Source organism: Strongylocentrotus purpuratus, unplaced genomic scaffold (genome assembly GCF_000002235.5).
Source record: "Strongylocentrotus purpuratus isolate Spur 01 unplaced genomic scaffold, Spur_5.0 spur5_scaffold_3, whole genome shotgun sequence".
Taxonomy (NCBI): Eukaryota; Metazoa; Echinodermata; class Echinoidea; order Camarodonta; family Strongylocentrotidae; genus Strongylocentrotus; species Strongylocentrotus purpuratus.
The window spans coordinates 15,522,418-15,545,556 of record NW_022145609.1 but is presented as its reverse complement, the minus strand read 5'-3'; the positions used below and the strand labels follow the sequence as shown (position 1 = coordinate 15,545,556).

Below are 23,139 nucleotides of genomic sequence, written 5' to 3'. Positions count from 1 at the left end.
AGAGGAGAATGAGAGGGGGAGGAGAGAGGGATAGAGAGGAGAAAATGAAAAGGAAAGAGAGAGAAAGAAGGCATCGAGAGAAGGGGAGGGAGGCAAAGTTGGGGAGAGTTTTAATAGCTGATCATATAGTGGAGGTGAAAGGAAAGAGAGGAGAGAGGGGAAAAGACAAAAAGACAGAAATGGGAGGAAGGAAGTGGGAAAGAGAGAAGAAAGGTGGAGAGGATGAGCAAGGAAAAGGAAGAGCAAGAGGAGGAGAGGAAGTGAGAATAGGTGAGGGAAAGGCCAGATGGAAAATTAAAGACATCATTTTAATTGAATATCTCTTTTTTTTATGATGAAAGCCAAGACCGAATGATTTTATATTGGCAACATTACTACAAAGGTGTAATGCAGCAATATTGAGAAAAAAAAATACAAATATATTTTCCATAAAAGTGTAATGGCTCTTTTAATGAAGAAGAATGAAACTTTCCCTTGCAGGCAATGAACATCCTTGTGAGTTTGCCAGCACATGAATTAGGCTGCACATACATGTAAGAATGCAAGGATACAGTGAATTGTCAAGAAGTTTGTAGGATGCATTAAAAAGTGTGGCAATGATCACAACCCTTGATGAGAACTCATTATTTCAAGCAATTCAGCAATTGTCAGCACATAACAGACTTTAACCTCTGCTAAAATATACTTAATAGGGAATGATGGGGCTCCAGCCAGAGTATCCAATAATCGACCAAATATCCTTCAAAAGTTGGGGAAAGGAAAGTTTTGAAGAAAACGCAGCATTTAAAAATGATGGGAAATTCACAGAATCGTGTAATTTTGTTCAGATCTGGCCAGTACTTGAGAAAGTAACGATGATCTTTATAAAACTCATTGGCCCATATTCTGCTAAAATCTAAATCTGATTGAATTCCACTTATTGTCTGGACAATGCTGTATCATCTACAATTACAACTTGCTTGAACATTAAACATTAATTAAAAACAATGACTATTGTTCTGCAAACCCTAAACACAGCCCCAAATTAAAATACAAAAGCTAGTTTAGTTTTCAACAATTTCAACAATTATTTCAAATAATGCAAATCAAAGTAAAAGCTCATGTTTGTTCCGAGATGCAGTTCAAACTAGTTCATACTTTTCTTTTGTCTAATGGCCACAAGAATTTATCAATGTGTTTGGAAAGATTAATTGAGAGGGCCATGGGGATATTTTTAGAAGCATGCATTTGTATTTAATGAAAGATTGAAGAACCTTTCATAATCATGAATCATAAGAATTTAAAAAAAAATCTGATTCCATACTGGCAATCCTCCAACCTTGGACAATCCTTTGATCTAACCTTGACTATGGCCTGCTTCCTAGCTGTTAAAACCACATGACTTAAGAACTTCAACATTTTATTGATTCCTTAAACATTTATTGATTCCCAATACGTAGGTTTTCTTGGTCAAACTAGCCCCCTAGCATCCAACACCCCCCCCCCCACGTGCCGCTGCCAATGTCAATTTACAGCATTTTTGAAAAGAACACACACTATTACAGGAGACCAACATCACCTCCCCTCCCCCCCCCCACACAACAAAATAAAAATAAATACAAAATGTTATCATTCATATTATTATTATGTTATTATATCTTTTCCTTATCCAAAGTACTCCACCAGAGAACACCAAATAAACAAAGCAAAAAGCATAGGAGTAATAGATTAGTCCTCTTTCAGTTTATACATGTAAATGTTCAGATAGTTTTTTTATAAAGTGCACAGTCTTGATAACAGGCTAATTGTTTTATTTTATAGTGTCAGAATGAGAAAAAGGGTTATAATCTGCTCAGAAAGAAAGTTGCGGGGAAGTATTTATAAATTCAGGTGGTTCATTATAACGATTAAAGCAAATACATGCAGGTATTAGAACTAAATGCAATCAATCAACAATTGAGCTTGCATGCAGGGAGTATCACCGTTGGAAACTCTCTAGCCTCCAGCATTTTTTGGTTCTATTCTTAGCATATCATTCTCCCTTGGTCACAGCCTTGGTAGCCCTGAGTGTGTGCACAGAGATATCTTGTGTGCTTCTCATGAAATTATGTTTTTGAAAAAATGCTGGGTATGAATTGTTTCAATTGACCTTCGGTGTATGTACATTTTTATTTCTTTCTATGTGGATGATTGAGGGATATTTGGCATACTGTAGTAATGAAAATGACACAGCTGTTTTATAATTAATGTTTGCAAAACAATTGTGGCCTATGAATATGCATACAGTGAAACCTTTGTATACAGGCCAGCCAATGGAAATAGGAAGAATGGAAATAGGAAGACTGGCCACTGTAGACAGGTATCCTTTCGAGACAGCTTCTACAACACGTGTTTCCTTTGTCATGTCAACACAACATATTGGTAAATACTTAACCTCCTAGAATAGAAGAAGTAAATGGAGACCACGTGTGAACTCAGTCGAGCGTTAATGCATGCAGGAAGTGGATTACCTTGCGCGAGCGCCAACATGATCGCAATGCAGACATGTGCAAACACAGCTGAGGAAATAAACCTCTCACACGGGAAATCACTTACCTTCTGCTCACTGCGCCACCTTGTGACAAGGGCGCCCTCTGTCCCTGGGTTGGGGCCAGGTCACTCTTTGGAGATGGTAACGAGGATGTTTCGCTCCTCGTTTCTCTCCTTTTGCCTCGTTGGCTGTTCGCCGAGCCCTCTCCTCTTGATCTGGATCGTTCAGACCGAGTTGCTTGTTTACGGTTTTTTTTGGTGGAGGATGAGGAGGAGGGCGAGGAGGGGGGCATGATGGCAAGATGGTGCATTCTTTGGCCGGCTAGTGCATGCTCTACTGTATCTGTGAAGGAAAAAATTAAAAGACAAACTATGTGTAAAACTAAATCATAGAATACACTCAATGTAGGTACTTATTATTTATCAAATGTGTAACCATGGTCAATTTTGAAACTTAAACCATCGATATCACATTAACCCTCAAAACAAACCCAAGTTGTCTTCCCCTATGTCTTTGACAAAATTGAACCCAGGAGAAAATATTGCATCATTGTTTACCCTCTAATTAACAAAGCCTGTTAATCAGAAGTGGACCCTTTTTTCTGGAGAGGGGGAAGGGGGGGGGGGGGTTGGTAGGATAGGGTAAGACACCAAAGAGCACTCTTATTATCCTAATACTTTGTATTCTAATACCGCTTTAAACAAAATCATGAACAAAGTGCTACTTATTTAAATCAATAAGAAATATAAATCTCCTTGAAAGGAAGGCAGTGAGGAAAAAAAAGAGAAAAAAATGGTATAGATCTACTTGTATGTAAGTACCTCTTAGTCTACCTACATGTAAGTAGTCTGGTGCAGAGGAGACTGACCTATAATGACAGTAAACAGGATTTACAATCTTTTTGTTTACTTGGAGTTGTCCTTGCATTTGTTAATAAGCCTTGTAGCAGTGCAGGATCTAACCTGAGCAGTTTCCTGATGACCAATGTAAAGAAAATCTGTACGAACATCAATAACCTCTGTGCTACTGGCAGAAAAATATGAAGATCTGTGGCATGCTATACACTGAATATATGGACTAGGAAAAACAAGACATCTTTTTCCTTATACAGGAAAAAAATTCATGCAAATTTTTTGTGAGCATGATTCCAAAAGAAGAAGTTTTAGGCCTTGACAATGTGCATATTTTGTTAAGTAGTTGTTTGTCCTCCCCCCCCCCCCCCAAAAAAAAAAAAAATCACAAATCACAAACGATTCACTTAGCTGATTGGAAAATTAACCTCTTCAAAGTCACTGTATACTCATGCAAAATGGGTTTCCATTTGATAGATTAACAAAATTCAAATTTCACAATAAATTTTAGATACCGGTAGATTGATAAATGTCAAAATGGCTTGTAGGACATATGCTTCCGCAAACAATAGCTCCATGGTAGATTCCTTACACTAAGTTAATTCCTTACTTCAACTCTGACCAAACACTATACCTAGCCGAACTAAAAGCCAATTGCAACTCTATCCCTAACCCTAAATCTTTGATGAAATTATCATCGAAGCAGGTGTCAGAGCACCTTCAAATGACATACCGGATGGATGGAAGCTCAGCTGAGAAAGATGATAAGAAGGTTCTGATACGGGCCTCCTGGTGTAGACCCTGGATAGAACTTGTTCAGAAGTGTGTAGCACCGCAATACAGCACCTTGTCATACTGGCTTGGTCACACACCTGACCCTTGAGGAGTTGTTTGACCAGGGAGCGGGTCAAGCGAAGATAAGAGTACATGGAGTGACTCCCAAAGGAGTCCCATAAGGAAGACGACAGAATGGCCTTGTAAAGAGATAGCACCTTGCCGAGTTTCTGATCTATTGCACCAACCTCAGTCCCACTTACGCTCTTTCGCGTCTGCTTTGGAAGCTTGATGTCTTCGTCGTCACGAAGGAGTATCCAGAATAAAGCCATGAAGACTCTGATCGTGTACTGCATGAGGTATTCAAGGCGGTTATCCCACGGTCCTGCATGGCTGATGCCAAGTCCCCAAGCACTGAGAGCGGCCGTCTGGGTCCATTGAATCAACGACTCGATGCTATGATTTCCCATGGGGAGGAACCCAAGTGATTGCGTGGACGCCATCATGGCGGTATCATCAAAGATCATCTTCCCGGAGGTCATGTTTCCGAAGGGTCCGTTGTACCCGACCTCACTGCTCCGTGTACTCTCCAGTCCAACACTGTCGGCAGTGGCCAGCATGTCTATCATGTTAGAGAACGTCCTTTGCTGGGCCGACTGTAGGTGGGGGCTTGCTGGCTCGCGCCGTAACGACCCCAGCCCAACAGGCCCGAGGTCCCGCGCAGAGTACATGAGGTGAAGCGCTGTAGCGCCCTCGCTCAGGTAGTCTCCCAGGATGCTGGAGCAGGACAGGTCAGCAGGAAGCTCCATGACTAACCCTAGATACCCGTCAGAGCAAAGGATCATGGGACTGGAAGAATGGCAGGAGACAGAGAAGCGCTGTCGTCCGTCGTCTGATTCCGATGTGAGGGAGCTGGTAGGGGATGGTGGACGGTCACCACCAAGAGAACTTGGCTTCCTGTGTGGAAGGAAAAACAAAGAAGTGATTCAATATTTATTAGCTAATATCATACATGGACCACTATAATCCATTTCTTTTATTGTAAAGTTTCGATTATCCACTCAACGTCATACTCAAATTCAATATACCTGGAACCTTTTTTAATCATTTGCACAAACACCTTGCATAAATGGGGGGGGGGGGGGGGGGGGGGGGCTACAACTGACTCAACCACGGACCCTTTATACCTAATATGCATGGTTTCCCCTACATACCAATAAATAACAAAATAAAAAATAACATATCAAAACAACAGTTACTTTTCCAACATCAAACTCTAATTTATAGACTTCAGCAGTGATGTGGTTCAATTATTTTGACAACATGGACTTCTGCAAATTTGGGCCACACACAAATCCTTCTGAGCCCAGTTTCATAAAACTTAGTATCAATAACAAATGCTAAATTTCTTTGACAAATCTGCTCCCAGCCAACCTGCAGATGCTACTTTTTCAGTAGCTCATAACAGTTATTGCGACTTGTTATTTATTGAGGTGGTGTGGTCTAGTGGATAAGTCGTCGGACTGTGGATCACAGGGTCCACAGTTCGAGTCCCGCCACGGCACTAATGTCCTTTGGCATGACATTAATCTACATTTGCCACTCTCCACCCAGGTGTTAAAATGGGTACCTGTAGGAAGTAATTTCTTGAATGCTGTGAGCGCCGAAATCGGCAGCCTAGCAGAGCTGGGCAATATTCGGAGCACCTTGAGTACCTTGCATAGTGGATATGTGCGCTATATAAATATCTGATATTATTATTATTATAACAATTTTTATGAAACAGGGCCCAGGTTTCACATCGATGACTTACAAGACGGTGATTAGATTGAGTACTGGCAAGAAGTATGCTGGAGGATGCTCCACTGAGCAGCCCTCACTCTGCAGGAGTATGGGTTCACTGAGACGAGGCAAGATGGCAAGGGCACCACGCTTGTTGATACACACCAGGAAGAGGTCGTTGTGCGTCCAGGTCATGTCTGATATCCAGTAGGTCCTGCAGGACAACCAAGAAAGGACAATCATAGCACAATTATACAAGTATATCTTCAGTCAAACCTGCTTTAGTGACCACCTGTCAATAAAGACCACCTGTCTACAAAGGCCACATTTGTTGTTTCTCTTGAAAATGGTTTCTCATTGAAGCATGTACTAAAGGAACCTGTCTACAAAGACCACTTTTTGTGTTTCCCTTGGGCCGTCACTGTAGACAGGTTTGACTGTATATATTAACGTATATGTACCACATATGAGCAGTATTATTACCATGTACAAGATCAATGCCATCAAGTTTATGCTACATCATATTGGAAGGACTCATATTAATCAGCCCAATGCCAACTGAATCATCTTAAAAGACTTTTAATCCAACTTCTCTTGATTTAAATATTAGGCTTCCTGGGAAGCTTTTGTTGTGCCAGTAACTGTATTTGGAAATTACATAAATACAGTTACTCGCACAACAAAGAATTGTTCTTTCTTGAAGAGAAACAGCTCCATGATGAAGAAGAGAAAAATATTCCTTGAGAGAAACTCCTGTGAACTTGGAGGCTGCCCAAGGGTTATTAAGTAATGGTACCTACATATGGTCAAATAAAATACATTGTAAACATGAACTTTGTCTTTAAAAAAACTTCATAGTGTAGTGTTATGTAGTACTTGTATCACTTCTATCTCCCTTTAGTCATTCACCTCAATGATCTAAAACAGAACCCCATTATCCCTAGACAGAACCCCATTATTCCTAGACACTGACCCCCATGATCTTTCTTTTATAAGCATTTGACCATTAATGACCGCCCCAGAGAGTTAACTTCAAGGAACCACATTCCAAGAACTATGACTTATAGGCCCAACCCAAGTCACTGACACTCTCCATTGCCACTCCCCATAATACCATAGCAACCCTGACCATAGACCAATCACAAGCATGCTGAAATCACCCATCCAACATTGTTTGACTCCCCAAAAACTTTACTATTAGGAAAGTGGATATTTACTTCACATGATCCGCATGAGGGTGCCTGGCTTTACATCCACAGGACTTCATGTCAACGACAGTAGCCGCAGCTGTCAAGGGCGATACAAACGCCATCTTGGCCTCGTGGGGCGACCGCTGGTTGAGCGCTATGGCAAGCACGCTACCGGAGTTGTTGTAGGAGGCTACCAGGGCACCGTGGTGGTTCACCGGCCAGCTAGAGGGCGATAGACTACGTATGGAATGTTTGCTTGAGAGCCATCGCACAGAGAATGCAGGATGCCTGTACAGGAGAGTAGATCGGTATGTATGTGATGTCTGCTAATAGTTAACAAATCCATGCCATCATATCGTCCATTAAAAAACAAAAGGGCTTTAATACTTTTTGCAGCATTGATAAAAGTAAAACCCTTTTCAATCTTGGCAGACACTATTTTGTATAACATTTCATTTGAATAGATAGAAAAATAAAATTGAAAAAAAATGTTCAAATGTTATGAATGAAATCCAATTTTACTGTTTCTGTAAGAACATTGCATGTCAATAGTTTGCTATGGTGGACAAGTCTCAGGAAAGCTGCTGGGTCATTGTGAATAACTACTTCTTTCATTCATCTCTACCTCTCTGTTTCTCCTATCTACATGTACATGTAAATATTTTTCCTTTTACTGAAAACTACTCTGTACAAGTTTTTATACAAATTTTATCTCTTACTATGTATATTTGCCATTTTTGTATATATTCTAATATTGGTTTTATGCTTGAGAAGAATGAATAAATTAAACTGAACTGAATTGAACTGAATATATAACAAACATATATACACGTACCTAACAAATAAACATGTATCTAACAAACTGAATTTCTAATTTCACAGGCACCTAACCACAGGACCCTCACCTTTGCATGCCTCCATGGTGCCAGGGTTCAAACCACCTGATCAGTACTGTTGAGATCTGAATATCATCCCCCTGGTAGAATACCACCGACCACACACAGCTCCGCCCCAATACCTGTACAGTTAAAAGGCAAATTTTAAATTACATTCAAATAAAATAACAAAATTAATCAATTTGACAATCTATACCAGATTATAGGCAGACCATTCTGGTATTTACCCAATAACAGGTGTTGTCAATCACCAGGATTAGCCTTCACTTCTGTGACCAACAGGCCTTATGTAATGTTCTGCATTTTCCACTTAACAAATGGGAAAGTTTAACATTTCCCTCAGCCAAAGACTCTCCAAGAGACTACAGGGTATTTCTTGATGGGACCATGGGTTTGCTGTGTGCAGGACCTGTACACCCATTAATGGTAATTCCAGCAAGCCTGGTTTCAGCAAATTATGACCTACTGCACATGGAAACATGGACTACCATCTTCCTTTAAGATGCTAAAAGAGGAGATTCACTTCATCAACTGAGCACCAGAAGAACATTAGCTCCATGCAGAATTATTTAGTGACTCGGTAACATTGCCTCAGATTCTGAAACAAATCCGGGATTTAGCTCACGCTGTAATCATAATTATAGACCTTTAGGTCAGTCAGGAACCCCATGACTTTTACAAGCCGATCGCCTGTCTGATTATAAAGATAATAAGGATTGGAAATCAAAATCAAATTTTGCGTCTTCCTAACGGTTTTTATAACACTACAGTCTATTGGGGAAAATGAGTATGGTAAAACCGGTCATTTTTACTTTTTGAGGCACTTCATGATCATTTTGAAGCGCAACTTTGTTAGGGCGTCAATATTACACCATATCACAGACACTGATAACACGTAGGGCCATGCATCTCAGATTTAACATTGTTAAATGATGCCTTTAACAACACCTGGCTCTAAGCACACATCTTACATGATCGTTCTTGAACACTGCATCGCTGACAGCTTCAGCTGAGTCTGCCCCTGGGAGTGGTGCCTTATCTCCACCGATCAGAGACCACGTTCCTTTAAGCTCCAACTCCCTTGATCGCAAGGCCGATTCTGGTTGGTCAATTTCCCAGAGATAGATGGACCTGTGGCCTTTGACGAGGAGGATGTTACGCAGGTCGTTTGAAGCAAAGAGCTGGATGCTTTCAGTTCCTAGAAATAGCAAAGTAAAGATAACAATTGAACAATCACTACATGTCCAAATAACAGTTCACATGTAATTGTACATGAAATATAAATGCAGGGTCATGCATATGCTCAGTTCAGTTCAGTTCAGTTTAGTTTATTTTTCCACGGCACCAACTTCAGCCAATTTTGATGTTACATATTGCACAATCATTCTTCAAAATGATGATTTCTGTTTGACGGGGATAATAAACTGTGAACAATTCACAAAACTACTTTCATCCTCACACATCATACCACACCCTCAGCAGCCCCCCCCCCCCATCCCTTACCTTGATGTTTCAAAGCAAGCTAGCTCCATTTGCAGATAGGGAACAGACCTTCTGCCAAAGCCCCAGCATGAACCATTTTATTCTCCCACTGATATATCACCAACTCAGCAAAAAGTTTTTGTGGTTGGGTAAGGTTTCGGAGGTGTACCTTTGGATTTAGGCTTTATTATCAAATATAATAAGTTTACAATGCATTAATCCTGCGAAATGTATTTAAAGCCCGTCTGCGCTAGTTTGGCCAAGAGGGATTAGACCTCCCTGCAAGGAGACTGACAGGGAATTATCTCATCACATCACCTCCCAATTAACATTAGAAAAAGAGGATCGTGGGGACCAACAGGCACCGTTTAGACATTGTTTGCTATATAGAGGGCGCAAGTAGCTACAAGTAGTACAGTCGCGCCTTAAAGACTTACTGTGCCCTGAGCCTTGCTGTGTCGGTGCTCCAATGCTGGGATGGCCCTTCACTGTTCTCAATGTATCTTGATCCTTGTTCCATATGAAGATGTCTCCAGACTCAAGGTACCCAAAAGATATTGTCCTAAATATAATACAGGTTGGACAATTAGACAACGTTAGGCAAAGAGGAAAGAAAGATTAATAATAAGAACAAATTCATGTTGCTTAATTATAATATATTAATTATATTAAAATTAGCAAGAATTAGGTATTTTGATGTACTGACAGTTTACCTTTCTAAATAAAATCTAAAAATGATTTTCTAAACAACCGTATTGGTTGAGTTAACATCTTTCTATTTAAGACTCATTCTATTAATTCTGATACCTTGTAGCTTGGAGCACGCAATGTCAGAATGCAAGATTGAAAGTGTTGGAATATCATTAAAGAGGAAAGTAATGTATTCTTTATATGAATCATGTTGGTGGGACAAAAGAGCAATTCAAATAAAAGATCACTATAACAAACAAAAACAATTACAAAGGAAAATTAATACAGAAGAGAAATCAAAGTACATGAGAATAAGAAAACAGTGTTTTTTATGACAAACATAGATCTTTTGTAAGTATCAAACATTCAGTTTTCATACCATCTCTAGTTATACTGGTGACAAGGGCACTGTTCTGGAGGCTGCTCAGCTTTGTCACTTTCTTCTTAAAGCTGCTCCCCTTCTCCTGGAGATAGAGTACCTTGATTCGGTCCTGGGCCAAGAGCAGCACAGATCCAGTCTATACAAGGAGGGGAGAGGGGGAGGGGGAGAATTTGTAGGTTTTATGGATCTCATCTCAATGCAATGTTTTGCCATTATAGATGAAAGGAAGAACGGTTCATCATCAGTTATGTAAAATAAACAAATTAAAATGCACCTGTAACTTCCAATCTATCCTAAAACTTTTTCACGGATCTCATTTCAAATCTGTTGCCATATAGATGAAAAAAGGAGGGTTCATGTGATATCAACAAATGAACAGGCACATGTAGATTTTGATTTATCCTCCACCTTTTTAAGGAGCTACCAAAATAACAAATCAAATTCTATACTCTGATGTTAGTCATCATTGCATGAAATGATACTCTTCAATTTTAGAATACATGTATACATGTATTGAAAAATCAGTCTAAAAGTTGACAGCAAGCAGTATTCTACATAACAATTTTTTTTTTTATTCATCATGAAATAATAATACTCATAATTTTATTCATGATAATCCATAGTGCCGTACAGAAAGAATTCTTACGATTATTGAAGATGAATGTAGTTCTACCTTCCTTAGCGATAGCTTCTTTCATGATATTAAATCTAGAAGGAATGTCTTCTCATATATTCTTAAATTTTATGCCAAAAATGTCAAATGTCAAAATGATGTACACACATGTACATACATTTATATCCACCTCGACCCCAGCATCAATTAGATAAACAGCTGTCCGCATTATTCTGCACAATATGCTTTAATAATGGTTAAAATTTGTTATTTTAGAACTATCAATGAGTACAGCAGATGTGCTTGAAAAAAAAGACTTGCCTCTAGAATTGTACTCTAGTTTATGAAAGAATTAAGCAAATCCTAGGTACGAAAGTATTTTCAATAATCAAGTTTTGCAGGTTTTTTTTTTAAGGATTTCATTTTTCAATATAAAAAAGAAACAAATACTTCAGTGTACATACATGTAAGTAAAGTGTACATTTTATACTAGTTCAAATCAAGCTTAAATATGATTTAATTACTTTAAAATTTCATTTAATTTTTCCAATTTAATGAGATTCACTGTCAATCACGTATTAAAAAAAAGTGAGCTCAAACACTGACCTTGGACCCCAACCATGTCCATCTCTCCCATGGCCTCTTGGACTTGGAGTTGGGAGTGTGAGTGACCTTTAGTTCCAGCCTCATACTGGGTTAGAGGTCACAGGGTCACTGTGGCTGGTTGACCTTTGACCTGTGAAGACTCATAGATGAAGCAGATACCTGTCAGGTTTCATGCTGGGAGGGTGACCTCAGCACTGCATCAAACCATCGGGGAGATAATGTAAACATGTGTCATATTTCAAGGTGACTATATGTTCTCAATTTCCTGTGTGGGGATTACTAAAAAGGCAGAATATACAACAAACCTTGAACCAAGGCTTATGAATAATGGGCATGTACGCTATACTATGTAAATTACTGTAATTGTATTGAAGCACAGTAACCTCCCCCCCCCCCCCCAAAAAAAAAAAAAAATAAAATAAAATAAAAATAAATAAATAAATAAATAAAAAAAAAAAAAAAAAAAAAAAAAAAAAATAGCCTGCCTAAATTTACATGTAGAGTAAGACCGCCAAACTTTTGACACTTAAGACAAAACGGGGGAAAACATTAAATTCTTTTTTAATTATTGAAAGATCAAATATACTATTATCTCATTCGCGACAATCGACCACATTATGTGGTTTGCTGTGTTTACAAAAAAACTAGAACGTCTGGTGACCTCTGAGTCAGTCAAACTCTGCAGAAAAATATTAGCCAATCAGAGCACTCTTTCCTTAGACTTGAAAAAAATCCTACTATGAGTTATGAATTTTAAAAGGCCCATTATTGGTCGTTTTAGTCAAAATCTGTACGAGCCTACATGAATATTCATAGAAGCTATTGTTGCCCGCCAGTTCTGCCTAGCAACAAGGGCATGTTCGCGCGCGTTTGTGAGACCGATCACAGCTATCGCAATACTTCGCATGCCATGAATACCTCCATGTATTGTAGTTAGATTGTGCGACGATAAACCATCCATTTTTTGCTCTTCTTTTTCTTCTTTTTTTTTGGTATTTCTGTTCACTGTATCTATTTTTTTTCACTTTATTTCGAAAACTTTGTGATTTTGCTTCATTTTGGTGAACATATTTTGCATGTTATATTTATTTCCTGTATTTTATGGTAAGTTTTGTTCGACGAAAATCAGTTTATAGCAGAGCCGATTCTCTGTGTTAGATGGGTGTATGTATGTGTGCAGCAGCAGTGATTGTGTGTGTGTAGGCTAAACTGTGTGATGTATGGTCTGTGTGTATGTGTGTATGGGCTAGGCTGTCTGCGTGGAGTTGGGTGCATTGTGTGACTGACTGTAGACAGTGTATCTGATGTGTATGCCATTCTATAAATAATTGGCCTGGCCGTGTCTGAGACTTTGCAGGTGTTTTCTTTTCCTTCTTTCCTTCTCTTTCTTTCTTTCTCTCTGACCTAATATCTGCCTTATTGGCCCAATGATGAAAACAAACAATAACAACAACAAAAACTACTTCCTATGTAAAGAAAGAACAAAAAATAGTCTACATCTAAATCTACAATGTCAATGAACACAATTAATTTTTTTTTTTTTTTTTTACCTCGTTAGCCCACGTCAAAAATATGATTATGAATGGTAATGGGAATTGCTTTCCCAAAAAGAATTAAGACTAGATCTATAGAGTCTAGATCTAGCCAACAAATGAGCAATTAACCTTAGCAAAATGTGTTAAGTATTTATTTCTGTACATTCTGGAATAAAATAATATAACAATTTTGGAATTCAAATATATTCAAGAATAATAAAGGGAAATTCCACTGAGTTTAGTCGAGGTCATTCATCCAAATTTATTTATGTAAGCTCAGGGCCAGGGCTAGCTTATCTGCCTATGTTGATGTGTTATGGTTACTATAGGCAACAATTTCTAGTAGTATTTTACCAGCCCATTATAATGTTCAAATTAATTCGTGGCTGGTTTTTCCTCTTGAAATATAGACTCATCGTGATTCAGATATTCGAAAATAATTTTTGAAATAATTATGGTATTGGGAATCCTACCCAAATTCGTTATTTCTCATTATCAAAGAAATATTCGTTCAGCTTGTTACAAGCAATGCCTGGTTGGCAGTCTAACTACTTGCATTCCTAGACCATGAGTCATGATGAACAACACATGTCTTTCAGTGTGTATAACCAGTTACAGCCTACACACACACACACACACATACATGTAGCCCCAGCTAGCCAGACTTTCCCGCGCTAAGCCAAGCCATATCGATATGATCGTCTAGCGCGTATACATTTCATTTTGAGACAGGGGGGGATTTTGAACTAGAAGATAGATAAAAGACGAGCAGATAATTTGTGTACTGCAATTTTGGTCAAAAAAGCAATGTAATATTATATCAATACAAGGAAATATAATCACATTTTTCAATACATGACTTAGCCTGACTCCATCCCTTATTTTGGTTGAATAATTTCTAAACACCCCTTTTGCCTAATCGACTAGCCCAAAGCCCAATGTCTAGACATGTGGCCTAATCCACTACCACGAAGGGCATTTCAGTCCATATATATTACAATCAGTGCATGAAAAAGGGATATTTCTGAATAAATATAAGCATTATCACACTTTGAGACAGCCACAAATAAGTGAAGAATGGTTCATAAAGATTTAATTTCCATTTATTTGATGTAAATCACAAACATTTAGCAAAAAAATTGTCCCTCATAAAATGCATTTCCCCGCCAGTGAATGGTGTATTCCTGGCCTTAACAGCTAGCTGGATTGCCTCTTTGAAGAGTGTCCTGCGCGATCATATTTTAAGAACCATTGTCGCGAATGAGTTATTGTGCAAATACTGTTTATGTATGTCATGTAAAAGAAAATTAATAAAGGAAATGGAAAACTAGAATTATTTACTAACCCGCCAAACCTTTTTTCATGCCAAGCTTCAGACGCACTTGCCAAGCTTCGGACGTACGTTCATGTGTAGCGCACGTATAGTGCACGTATAGCGTGCGCGCTAAAGTGCGCATTCATCGGAGGTTTGGAAACCGGATCAAAATCGTACGACGGGGGTAAGTTTGACTGTGTTGATTTCATGAAAATAGGTATTATTTTCTCGTTTTGGGTAGATTTAAGTTAGGTAGAACTATCAGAAATGTGTTTTTCGCAACACTCATACAATATTTTGGTGCTAAAATCTTACGAAAGCGCTATTTTTTCGTAGTCAAAATGACACTCAATGTTGCCTGTCCGAAGCTTGGAAGAGCGCCAGCTTCCGGTAGGGGAATCTATCTAGTACCCCTACGTCCGTGGTAACGGCCGCCATTAGAAAATTTTCGCGATAGAGTGAAAAAGTATTTCATAAGCTCCCATAATTTTGGCAGAAACCACCTGAAATATGCCAAGGATTTGTTTGTAATCGATATATTGGAGGCTCTACACCTTAACTCCCCTGTTAAGGGACTGTAAAAATCTAGGTTACCTGAAATCTGTCTCTGAATTCGATGTTTTTTGTGAGTTTTGCAGACGGCAACCTGCCCTAACTTTCTGTACTAACGAGATAGGATAGTAGTAGTATCAAATGCATGCAAGCCGTTGAAGTAATTTTTGTCCGAAGCTTGGCAACGTCCGAAGTTTGGCGGTCCTACTCTATAGGAAATTGATCATTTTGTATTAAAGGATTTATAAACAGTCATTTATTCAATGTTCATATAGATCTATGAGGTCACCTGTAAAATAAATGTTACAGAAACTAAACAGTGTCTCAAGTACAGAATTATGGAGGAGGGATCTTTATCTTTCAAAATGAAATATTTCATAATTTAACTCTCTTTTTTTAAGTCAGCAATAATTTTGTTAAATCCCCTTTTTCCTTCTTCTTCTTCTTCAATCTGCCTCCTTCAATACTGAACTTGAATAGGCCACTAGTTACATGTACTCAGTGTGTATGCACACTTGCATGTAAATTTCTACTATGGAGGTGGAAAGGGGTCCCTTTTCTATTCACTAAAGTCTCTTCATCTTCTGTGCTGCACAAAGTGAATGAGTGGTAGATAAAATCACTAGACCTAGACCTACAGTAGGTATGTGACTATCGCACACATTGGCTTTGTTTCAGCGTGCCCGGCAGCAGTTTCACGCCCAATACGAGTTACTCTGCAGGGTTCCTCTTTGATTGCATGTGGAAACGGCGGTTTCTCGCCAGATTTGGCTTGCTTGTCTGATGACGTCATTGGAATAATTTCCTTTCGCCTCGACTTCGAATTTTCAGAAACGGACATGTGAAAGTGCATTTTTGTTCAAGTCAAAGTTCAATGTCATCTTTACCATCGTAATCTTCCCTGAAGATAAGTTTTAATAGTTCTAAAACTAATTTAATTTGTTTATTTATACATTTTTCTCGTTACTTGATGAATATAAATCAAATCGGAACATACAATCATTGTTTTTTTACTTCCTCAAAATTGATCGTCAGGAAATTACGGAAATTTGTCTGTCTTTTTGTGGCAGTGCATGAGTTCATTAACAACTAGTTAGCTAATTAATTTGCTAATTACTAATTAATTATAGAAGGGTCTATAGTACATCAAATAATACAATATTGGTTTTCTTCCCCTATCACATGTTCTTTCCTTAAGGTTTTATCTAGAAAAATGAATAATTTTTACATTTTTGATAAGACCATCCTTTATATTGGTCATGGTCGGTCACAGATTTTGAGAGGTCTCAATGGTAAAACAATGGCGATAATTAAATCAGATTTTTAATCTTAAAAAAAATCATAACTCGCTAAATATTTGTCCTAGAGCTATGGTTTATATACCATTTTAAATGGTTTTTCAAGCCCTTTCCAATGATATAAGATACAATGTAATCCCACAATTTTTATTTTTTTAGTCACATACCTACCTACAGCCATTTTCTCTTGAATAGGTCTAGATTCTAACCATAAACACAAATCTTTTTTTTTTAATGACAGGATTATTGCACAAATAACATGAAATGTGATAATCTTTCTCCAAGTTTTCCCTTTATGGTACTCAGCACAGCACAATAGTAATCATTGCAGGAAAAGCACAACATTTGATTTCTATGTTTTTAACTTCAAGTCGAATCTTGTGTGCATTGTGTACATTTAACATGTCTAACAAACGCTGTCTGCAATACACGGGACTGAACAAAGCATTTATGTGTCTGCTTCATTATTAATTAACACAAAATTAACCATTAGACACACAAAGACCATGGTGTTCCTGATTTTCAAACTCATGTGCTAATCTTAATTTTTAAGCTTACCTCGAGTACGACTCAAACAACAATATCAATCAATTCCTTGAAATCTGTCATTCAATCGGGTTCAGTCACGGATCGGCTTCGAACTGAATAATGCGTACGTTGTTTACCCTTACCATACCGCGTACCACCACTAGCACTAGCTGCATTACTATAGTGGCTGTGTATTAAAAGCTGTGCTATTGATTCTCAACGTTTCAAACACCACTGTACAAAACTCAACTAATTTCACTCAAAATCGGTATTTCAGTGACAATTGATGACACCTAAATAGCAGTAAAATACAACTTTGTCAATTTCCCGATGTTAAAAAGAATAATTTAAAAGTTTAAATTGTGAGTCCACTGTCAAACTTGCCGATCAACCGCATCGGTATAATTGTCTGCATTTGTGTCTTATGATTGTATTGACTCTTCATGTATTTAAATACTGTCTATTAACAAATAGTGCAGTGCTCAAGGTCAATACGCATTAGCATTGACTCTCTGTGCTTTGCTGGATTACTTACAGGGATTTTTTTGATTTTTTAAAGGGCAGCTAGCTTGAGGATGGTTCTATAGTGCGTATAAAGATGTGTACCAAACTGACTGTGTACCAAGGTGGACATGAAAGACTGGGCGAATTATCTTCAATTTGTAAGAAGGGTATTGAATTAAGTGAAAGTTTGACAAAATCTAGTGATGATCCGAAAATTATAGTTGACGGTCGAAAATATAAGTTCCCTTGTGGGAACTGTGATAAGCCAGTCAAATGTAATCAACACGGCCTTCTGTGTTCTTATTGTAAAAAATGGTTTCACACTAATTGTCAAGCTATCAGTTTTTCAGAGTACCGCAGGTTATATTATGAATGCCCTGATGAGAAGTGGAACTGTTTAACATGTTGTCTGCCATCTTTTTGTGAATCAATATTTACTGACGATTGTTTAGAGAAAGAAAGCCAAAACGAGGATAGACTAAAAGAAAACTATTTTAAGGTAACGCGCGTTACACCTGAAAAGCAAGCGATAGCAAGAATAATTCAGCCAAACCTCAAAGATAAAAACACTTCTCTTTTTCAAGAATTTGAAGAAAAGTTTAAAATTAAAGGTCTTCATTTTTTACACCTCAATGTGAGGTCTATTCTAAACAAGATATCGGAACTTAGAATTCTTTTTAAAAGAAAAAGGCTGTCTATTATTGCTTTCACTGAAACATGGTTAAACAATTCCATAAATGATGAAGAAATTGAAATAGACGGATATAAAATCATACGCCATGATCGATCCTCTGGCTCTGGAGGTGGTGTATGTTTCTATATCAAAAATGATATTGCATTTAATATTATGGATGCTGTAAGTACTGGAGATACGGAATCCCTGTGGATAAATTTGCTTATACCAAGATCAAAACCAATTGTTGTTGGCGTTCTGTATCGACCTCCGAAAAACAATTTGTTTATCGAGAAATTGTCCAATATTCTTGATACATTAAAAAGGATGACGAAATAATTCTTTTAGGAGACATGAATATTTGTCTTCTTCGCAAATCGCCACTGGCTAAAAAATATATTGACTTGTTGAGTCTTCATGGGTTTAGTCAACTCATTAAAGAGGCAACACGCGTTACACCTACATGTTCTTCTCTATTGGATCATATTGGTTGTACCAAAGAAAATAAAATAAGTCAAAGTGGTGTCATTGATCTAGGTATTAGCGACCATTATTTTACTTTCTGTACACGGAAAAATGTTAGACTGGCTATAGGTCATCACAGGACTAATGATATCAGATCCATGAAAAAATATACAGAAGAGTCTTTCAATCTTCAACTATCTGTTGTTGATTGGTCACGAATAACTGACTGTACAGATGTAAATGAGGCATGGTCAATATTTCAACATGTTTTTATCTCAAATTTGAATATGATAGCGCCACTGAAACGGATAAGAATAAAACAAAGATCAGAAACTTGGGTGACTAAAGATATTCTTTCCCTAATTCAAGAGAGAAATATAGTATACAAAAAATGGAGGAAAAGAGCAAAAGATGAGAAGCTCTATAAAAGATACAGAGTATTAAGAAATATGGTCCAAAGAGAGGTGAAAAGGGCTAAACTCGTTTACTTACAAAACAAGATAGAAGAAAATAAACAAGATTCGAAAAAACTTTGGCAGAATCTAAAAAGCTTAGGATTGAAAAATAAGAAGCGAAAAGAACAAGAATCTGTCATTAAAATTGATGGGGAATTATGTCATGATAAGATGGCCATCGCTGATGAATTCAATTCTCATTTCACAAATGTGGCTGCCAAATTAGTAGACAAACTCCCCCCTTCCAAAGACTTTTTCAGCGCAGACAATGATTGTATTCGTGACTTTTACGAAAGAAAAGGTGTACGTGAAAACAGCTTCGAGTTATTACCAATCAGTGAACAATTTGTTTTCAAAGAGTTACGTAAGTTGAATGTATCAAAAAGTACTGGGTTAGACTTGATTCCAGCTAAATTTCTAAAAGATGGTGCGAAGGTTTTATTTAAGCCTCTAAGTTACTTAATGAACCTATCTATCTTGACGAGTACTTTTCCAGAGGATATGAAAATAGCAAAAGTGACTCCACTTTATAAAAAGAAAGATAAAACTGATGTTAGCAACTATAGACCTATTAGTGTTTTAAGCGTAGCATCAAAGATTCTAGAAAAATCGGTCTGTGTTCAAATTGAAAGATACTTCAAAGAAAATGATATAATTTATGAATTTCAATCTGGTTTTCGACATGATTATTCGACTGAAACATGTCTAATTCATTTGACTGATTATTTGAGGAGAGAAACTTCCCAGGGCGCTTTGTTGGTATGGTGCTCCTTGATCTGCAAAAAGCTTTTGATACAGTTAATCATTGCGTCTTATTGAAGAAGTTACAACTAATGGGTTTTGATAAGGCAAGTTTAGATTGGTTTAGATCCTACTTATCTAATCGGCACCAAGTAGTGGCCATTCATGATATTCGTTCCAAACTAATGCCTATAACTTGCGGTGTTCCTCAGGGAAGCATTTTAGGCCCAATTCTATTTTCAAGTTATATAAATGATATGTGTATTTGTATAAAAGACTTCAAACTATTATTGTACGCAGATGACAGCGTACTACTCTATTCAAATCCTGATCCTAAATATATTGAGGAAAAGCTCAGTGAACAGCTGTCTACGTGTGTCGATTGGATGACTGATAATAAGCTTTCTTTACACTTGGGAAAAACAGAAAGCATTTTATTTTGTTCTAAAAGTAGTTCTAAAAAGTCATTTGAATTCAAAGTGACACACAATAATCAAGCAATCAAGAGAAAAGAGTCTGTGAAGTATTTAGGCATTGAGTTGGCTAGCGCAATTTCATTTTCATCTTTAGTAGAATCAGTTGTAAAAAAAGCAAATTCTCGTCTGAAATTTTTGTACAGATATCAAAGTTGTATGGATTTAAAAGCAAGACGTACACTCTGTTTTGCTCTTATTCAATGTTTATTTGACTATGCTAACCCTGCATGGTATAGTAACATAAACAAGTCAGATCAAAAGAAGTTGAAGATTATACAGAACAAAATGGTGAGATTTATCAACTGTTCTGGTCCAAGAACTCATGTTGGCTACAGCGAACTTTCTAAAGCTGGTTTTCTTGAAGTCGACCAAAGATCAAAACAACTCGTATTGCATCATGTGCATAAAATATACCATACTAGGTCGAATCATTATATTCGATCCAACTTCGATCTTGTTACTGACGTACATGATTATAATACAAGAAATAGACGATTCAACTTTAACTTACCTGAAAGAGTAGGTAGTATTGGAAATTCGTTTTATTACAATGCCATAAAACATTGGAATTCCCTTCCCAATGGTGTAAAAGAAATAGGAAACTATGATCATTTTAAGAGGAAATTAAAGGAATACCTAATACTTGACAGTCAGAGAAGAGAAGTGAATGACATGTTATATGATTGAAATTTTTATTCTTCTGTCGGTTCATACTTTTTCATGTTGTATATACTTATGTTTTCGTACGTTATAGAATTTCTACAAATTCATCATTATTTTCCTCTTCTTCCTTCTCCTCTTTTTCTTCTTCTCCTTCTTCTTTTTCTTCTTGTACTTAATATCATTTCTATCATCAGTTTAAATGTTGTTATTATTATCTTTAATAAGTAGTTCTTTTAATTTTCTTATCTGTCTGTAAATATTACTATTTTAACTTATTAATTTTATACATGTCTGTAAGGGACCCCACTGGAAATAAGCTCTCGAGCTTTCGTGGGTTATCCTGTTCAAGCTGACTTTTTTGATCTGTTATTATTGTATATTGTTGTATGTTGGAAGCTTGTCGAATAAAAATCAATCAATCAATCAATCGACTTTGAAATCTATTTCATGAGGATGAGTAACTTGTCTTCTGTCCTATCCATTATAGTTCTGCCACGGGTGACTGAGCACCAGGTCCAGGGTCTTTATAAAAAAAAAGTGTTGTCAAAAATCGCCTGGCCCCTACACTCTTTTTTATATGCACTGTATGTAGGCCTATAGCTAATGTATATATATAGTTGAGAGAACCCCCCCCCCCCCCCAACTTTTCAGTTGAAAACTGACTGTATAACTTATCAAGAAGGACAAAAAGGTGTGGAGAAGGTGCATACATTGTGTGCGGGCAAGCTGAATCCATACTAAAATTATCCGCAACGCGCTCAATACTAGGAATATCAAATAAGCATAGCCTAGCCTTGTTTTTGGTACATTTGAATATATAAAGAAAGAGAAAATAGGAATATAATGTTTGACAAAGATAATATTCATGATATTTTTTGTTTAATGTTTATAATGTTGTAGTCAGATATATGGTTGTACAACAAACATGGCAAACAGCATTATCATTTTTTATTTTTTAACTAATACTAGTTATATAGTATCGTTACGATATTTGTAGTGAGATATCTGTAAGCAGTGGCGGAATTTCTTACCGGCGAAGGGGGGGGGGCACAAATCGCATGAGGTGAAATATATGAAAAACGATGGAGCGTAGCGACCAAGCGGGGGTGGGTCTGGGAGGGGGTCACAACCCCCTCCCTGAGTAGGCATTTGCAACTTTAGGACCACATTAGGCGCATTTTCAGGCACTTCCTGGAGTAATCCGTAAAATTGCTTCTCCTATATAATACCCCCTCCACTGAAGAGTATATAGGGATCTTTTGCACAATGCACAAAGACGGTGGTCTGGTACTTCACCAGTAGTACTTGCAAAAATTATCTCGAGTGTCACTGTTTTGCTGTTTTGTTATCAGGGGCATCGCTAGACCTTTATCAGTGGGGGGGGGGGGGTGTAGAGGCCACCAATTAACGACAAATATATTAATGCCAATTTCCCAATGTCTACAAATTTAACCCTATAAACCCGGGGCCAGAAACTAAGTTATTTTTCAGTTTCTCCCTCCCTTGCGAAATGGCCCTTTTACGTTTCATTAAATTATCAGAGAAATAAGACGATTCGTTGTACCGACTCTTAATCAATGTCTGAATATTTAAAATGTTTCTTTTTTTGCGATAAAAAAGTCACAGTTCGTAGGGAGAAAAAAAATTGCCGGCCTACCGACATAATATCTCACCGACGGCAAACTTCTGCATTGATATAGTACACGAGGATCGAGTAAAAAGACCGACACAGCGGACCAGACACAGCAACATAATTATCTTTTATAAATGTAATGCTACCTGGGAGAAATTTCAATTATTTAAACATCAGTCCCAATTCATTCTGAGAATGAATTGGGAGAGCTTGGGTATTTGTTTCTAGTTCATCGTGACTGTGCCATGGACCAGTGATGACCGGGTGGTAGAGTCGCTGCCCGCGGTAAGCAGTAGATGCAGGTTCAAGTCCCGCTGGTTCCAAGATTTTTTCTGACTTATTTTTCAATACAGATCGATCAATCGATTTTATTTACTGGGTGTAAGCCACAAATATGTTTAAACATAATTGTCTATGCGTTTCTTTCTTGCCCCCTCGACGTGGTGCTGACTTTTGTTTCTTTTGTTTCCTTTTTCTCTACTTTTTTTCCATTTCTCTTTTTCTTTCTTTTTTTTGCTTTTCCTTT

General features: G+C 37.5%; 1 protein-coding gene across 1 annotated transcript; it reads right to left on the bottom strand.

Annotated features, from left to right (window-relative positions):
- Positions 1-1,867: 1,867 nt before the first annotated feature.
- LOC105444595 (ciliogenesis and planar polarity effector 1-like) lies at positions 1,868-17,161 on the bottom strand. Its single transcript, XM_030996524.1, has 10 exons — positions 17,034-17,161; positions 11,776-11,969; positions 10,554-10,692; positions 9,922-10,046; positions 8,974-9,200; positions 8,012-8,124; positions 7,134-7,394; positions 5,948-6,130; positions 4,094-5,091; positions 1,868-2,851 (listed from the first exon to the last, which is right to left on the bottom strand). The coding sequence occupies exons 6-10, from the start codon at positions 8,017-8,019 to the stop codon at positions 2,571-2,573; spliced, it is 1,731 nt and encodes a 576-aa protein (XP_030852384.1). The 5' UTR covers positions 8,020-8,124; positions 8,974-9,200; positions 9,922-10,046; positions 10,554-10,692; positions 11,776-11,969; positions 17,034-17,161; the 3' UTR covers positions 1,868-2,570.
- Between the last annotated feature and the right edge of the window lie 5,978 nt (positions 17,162-23,139).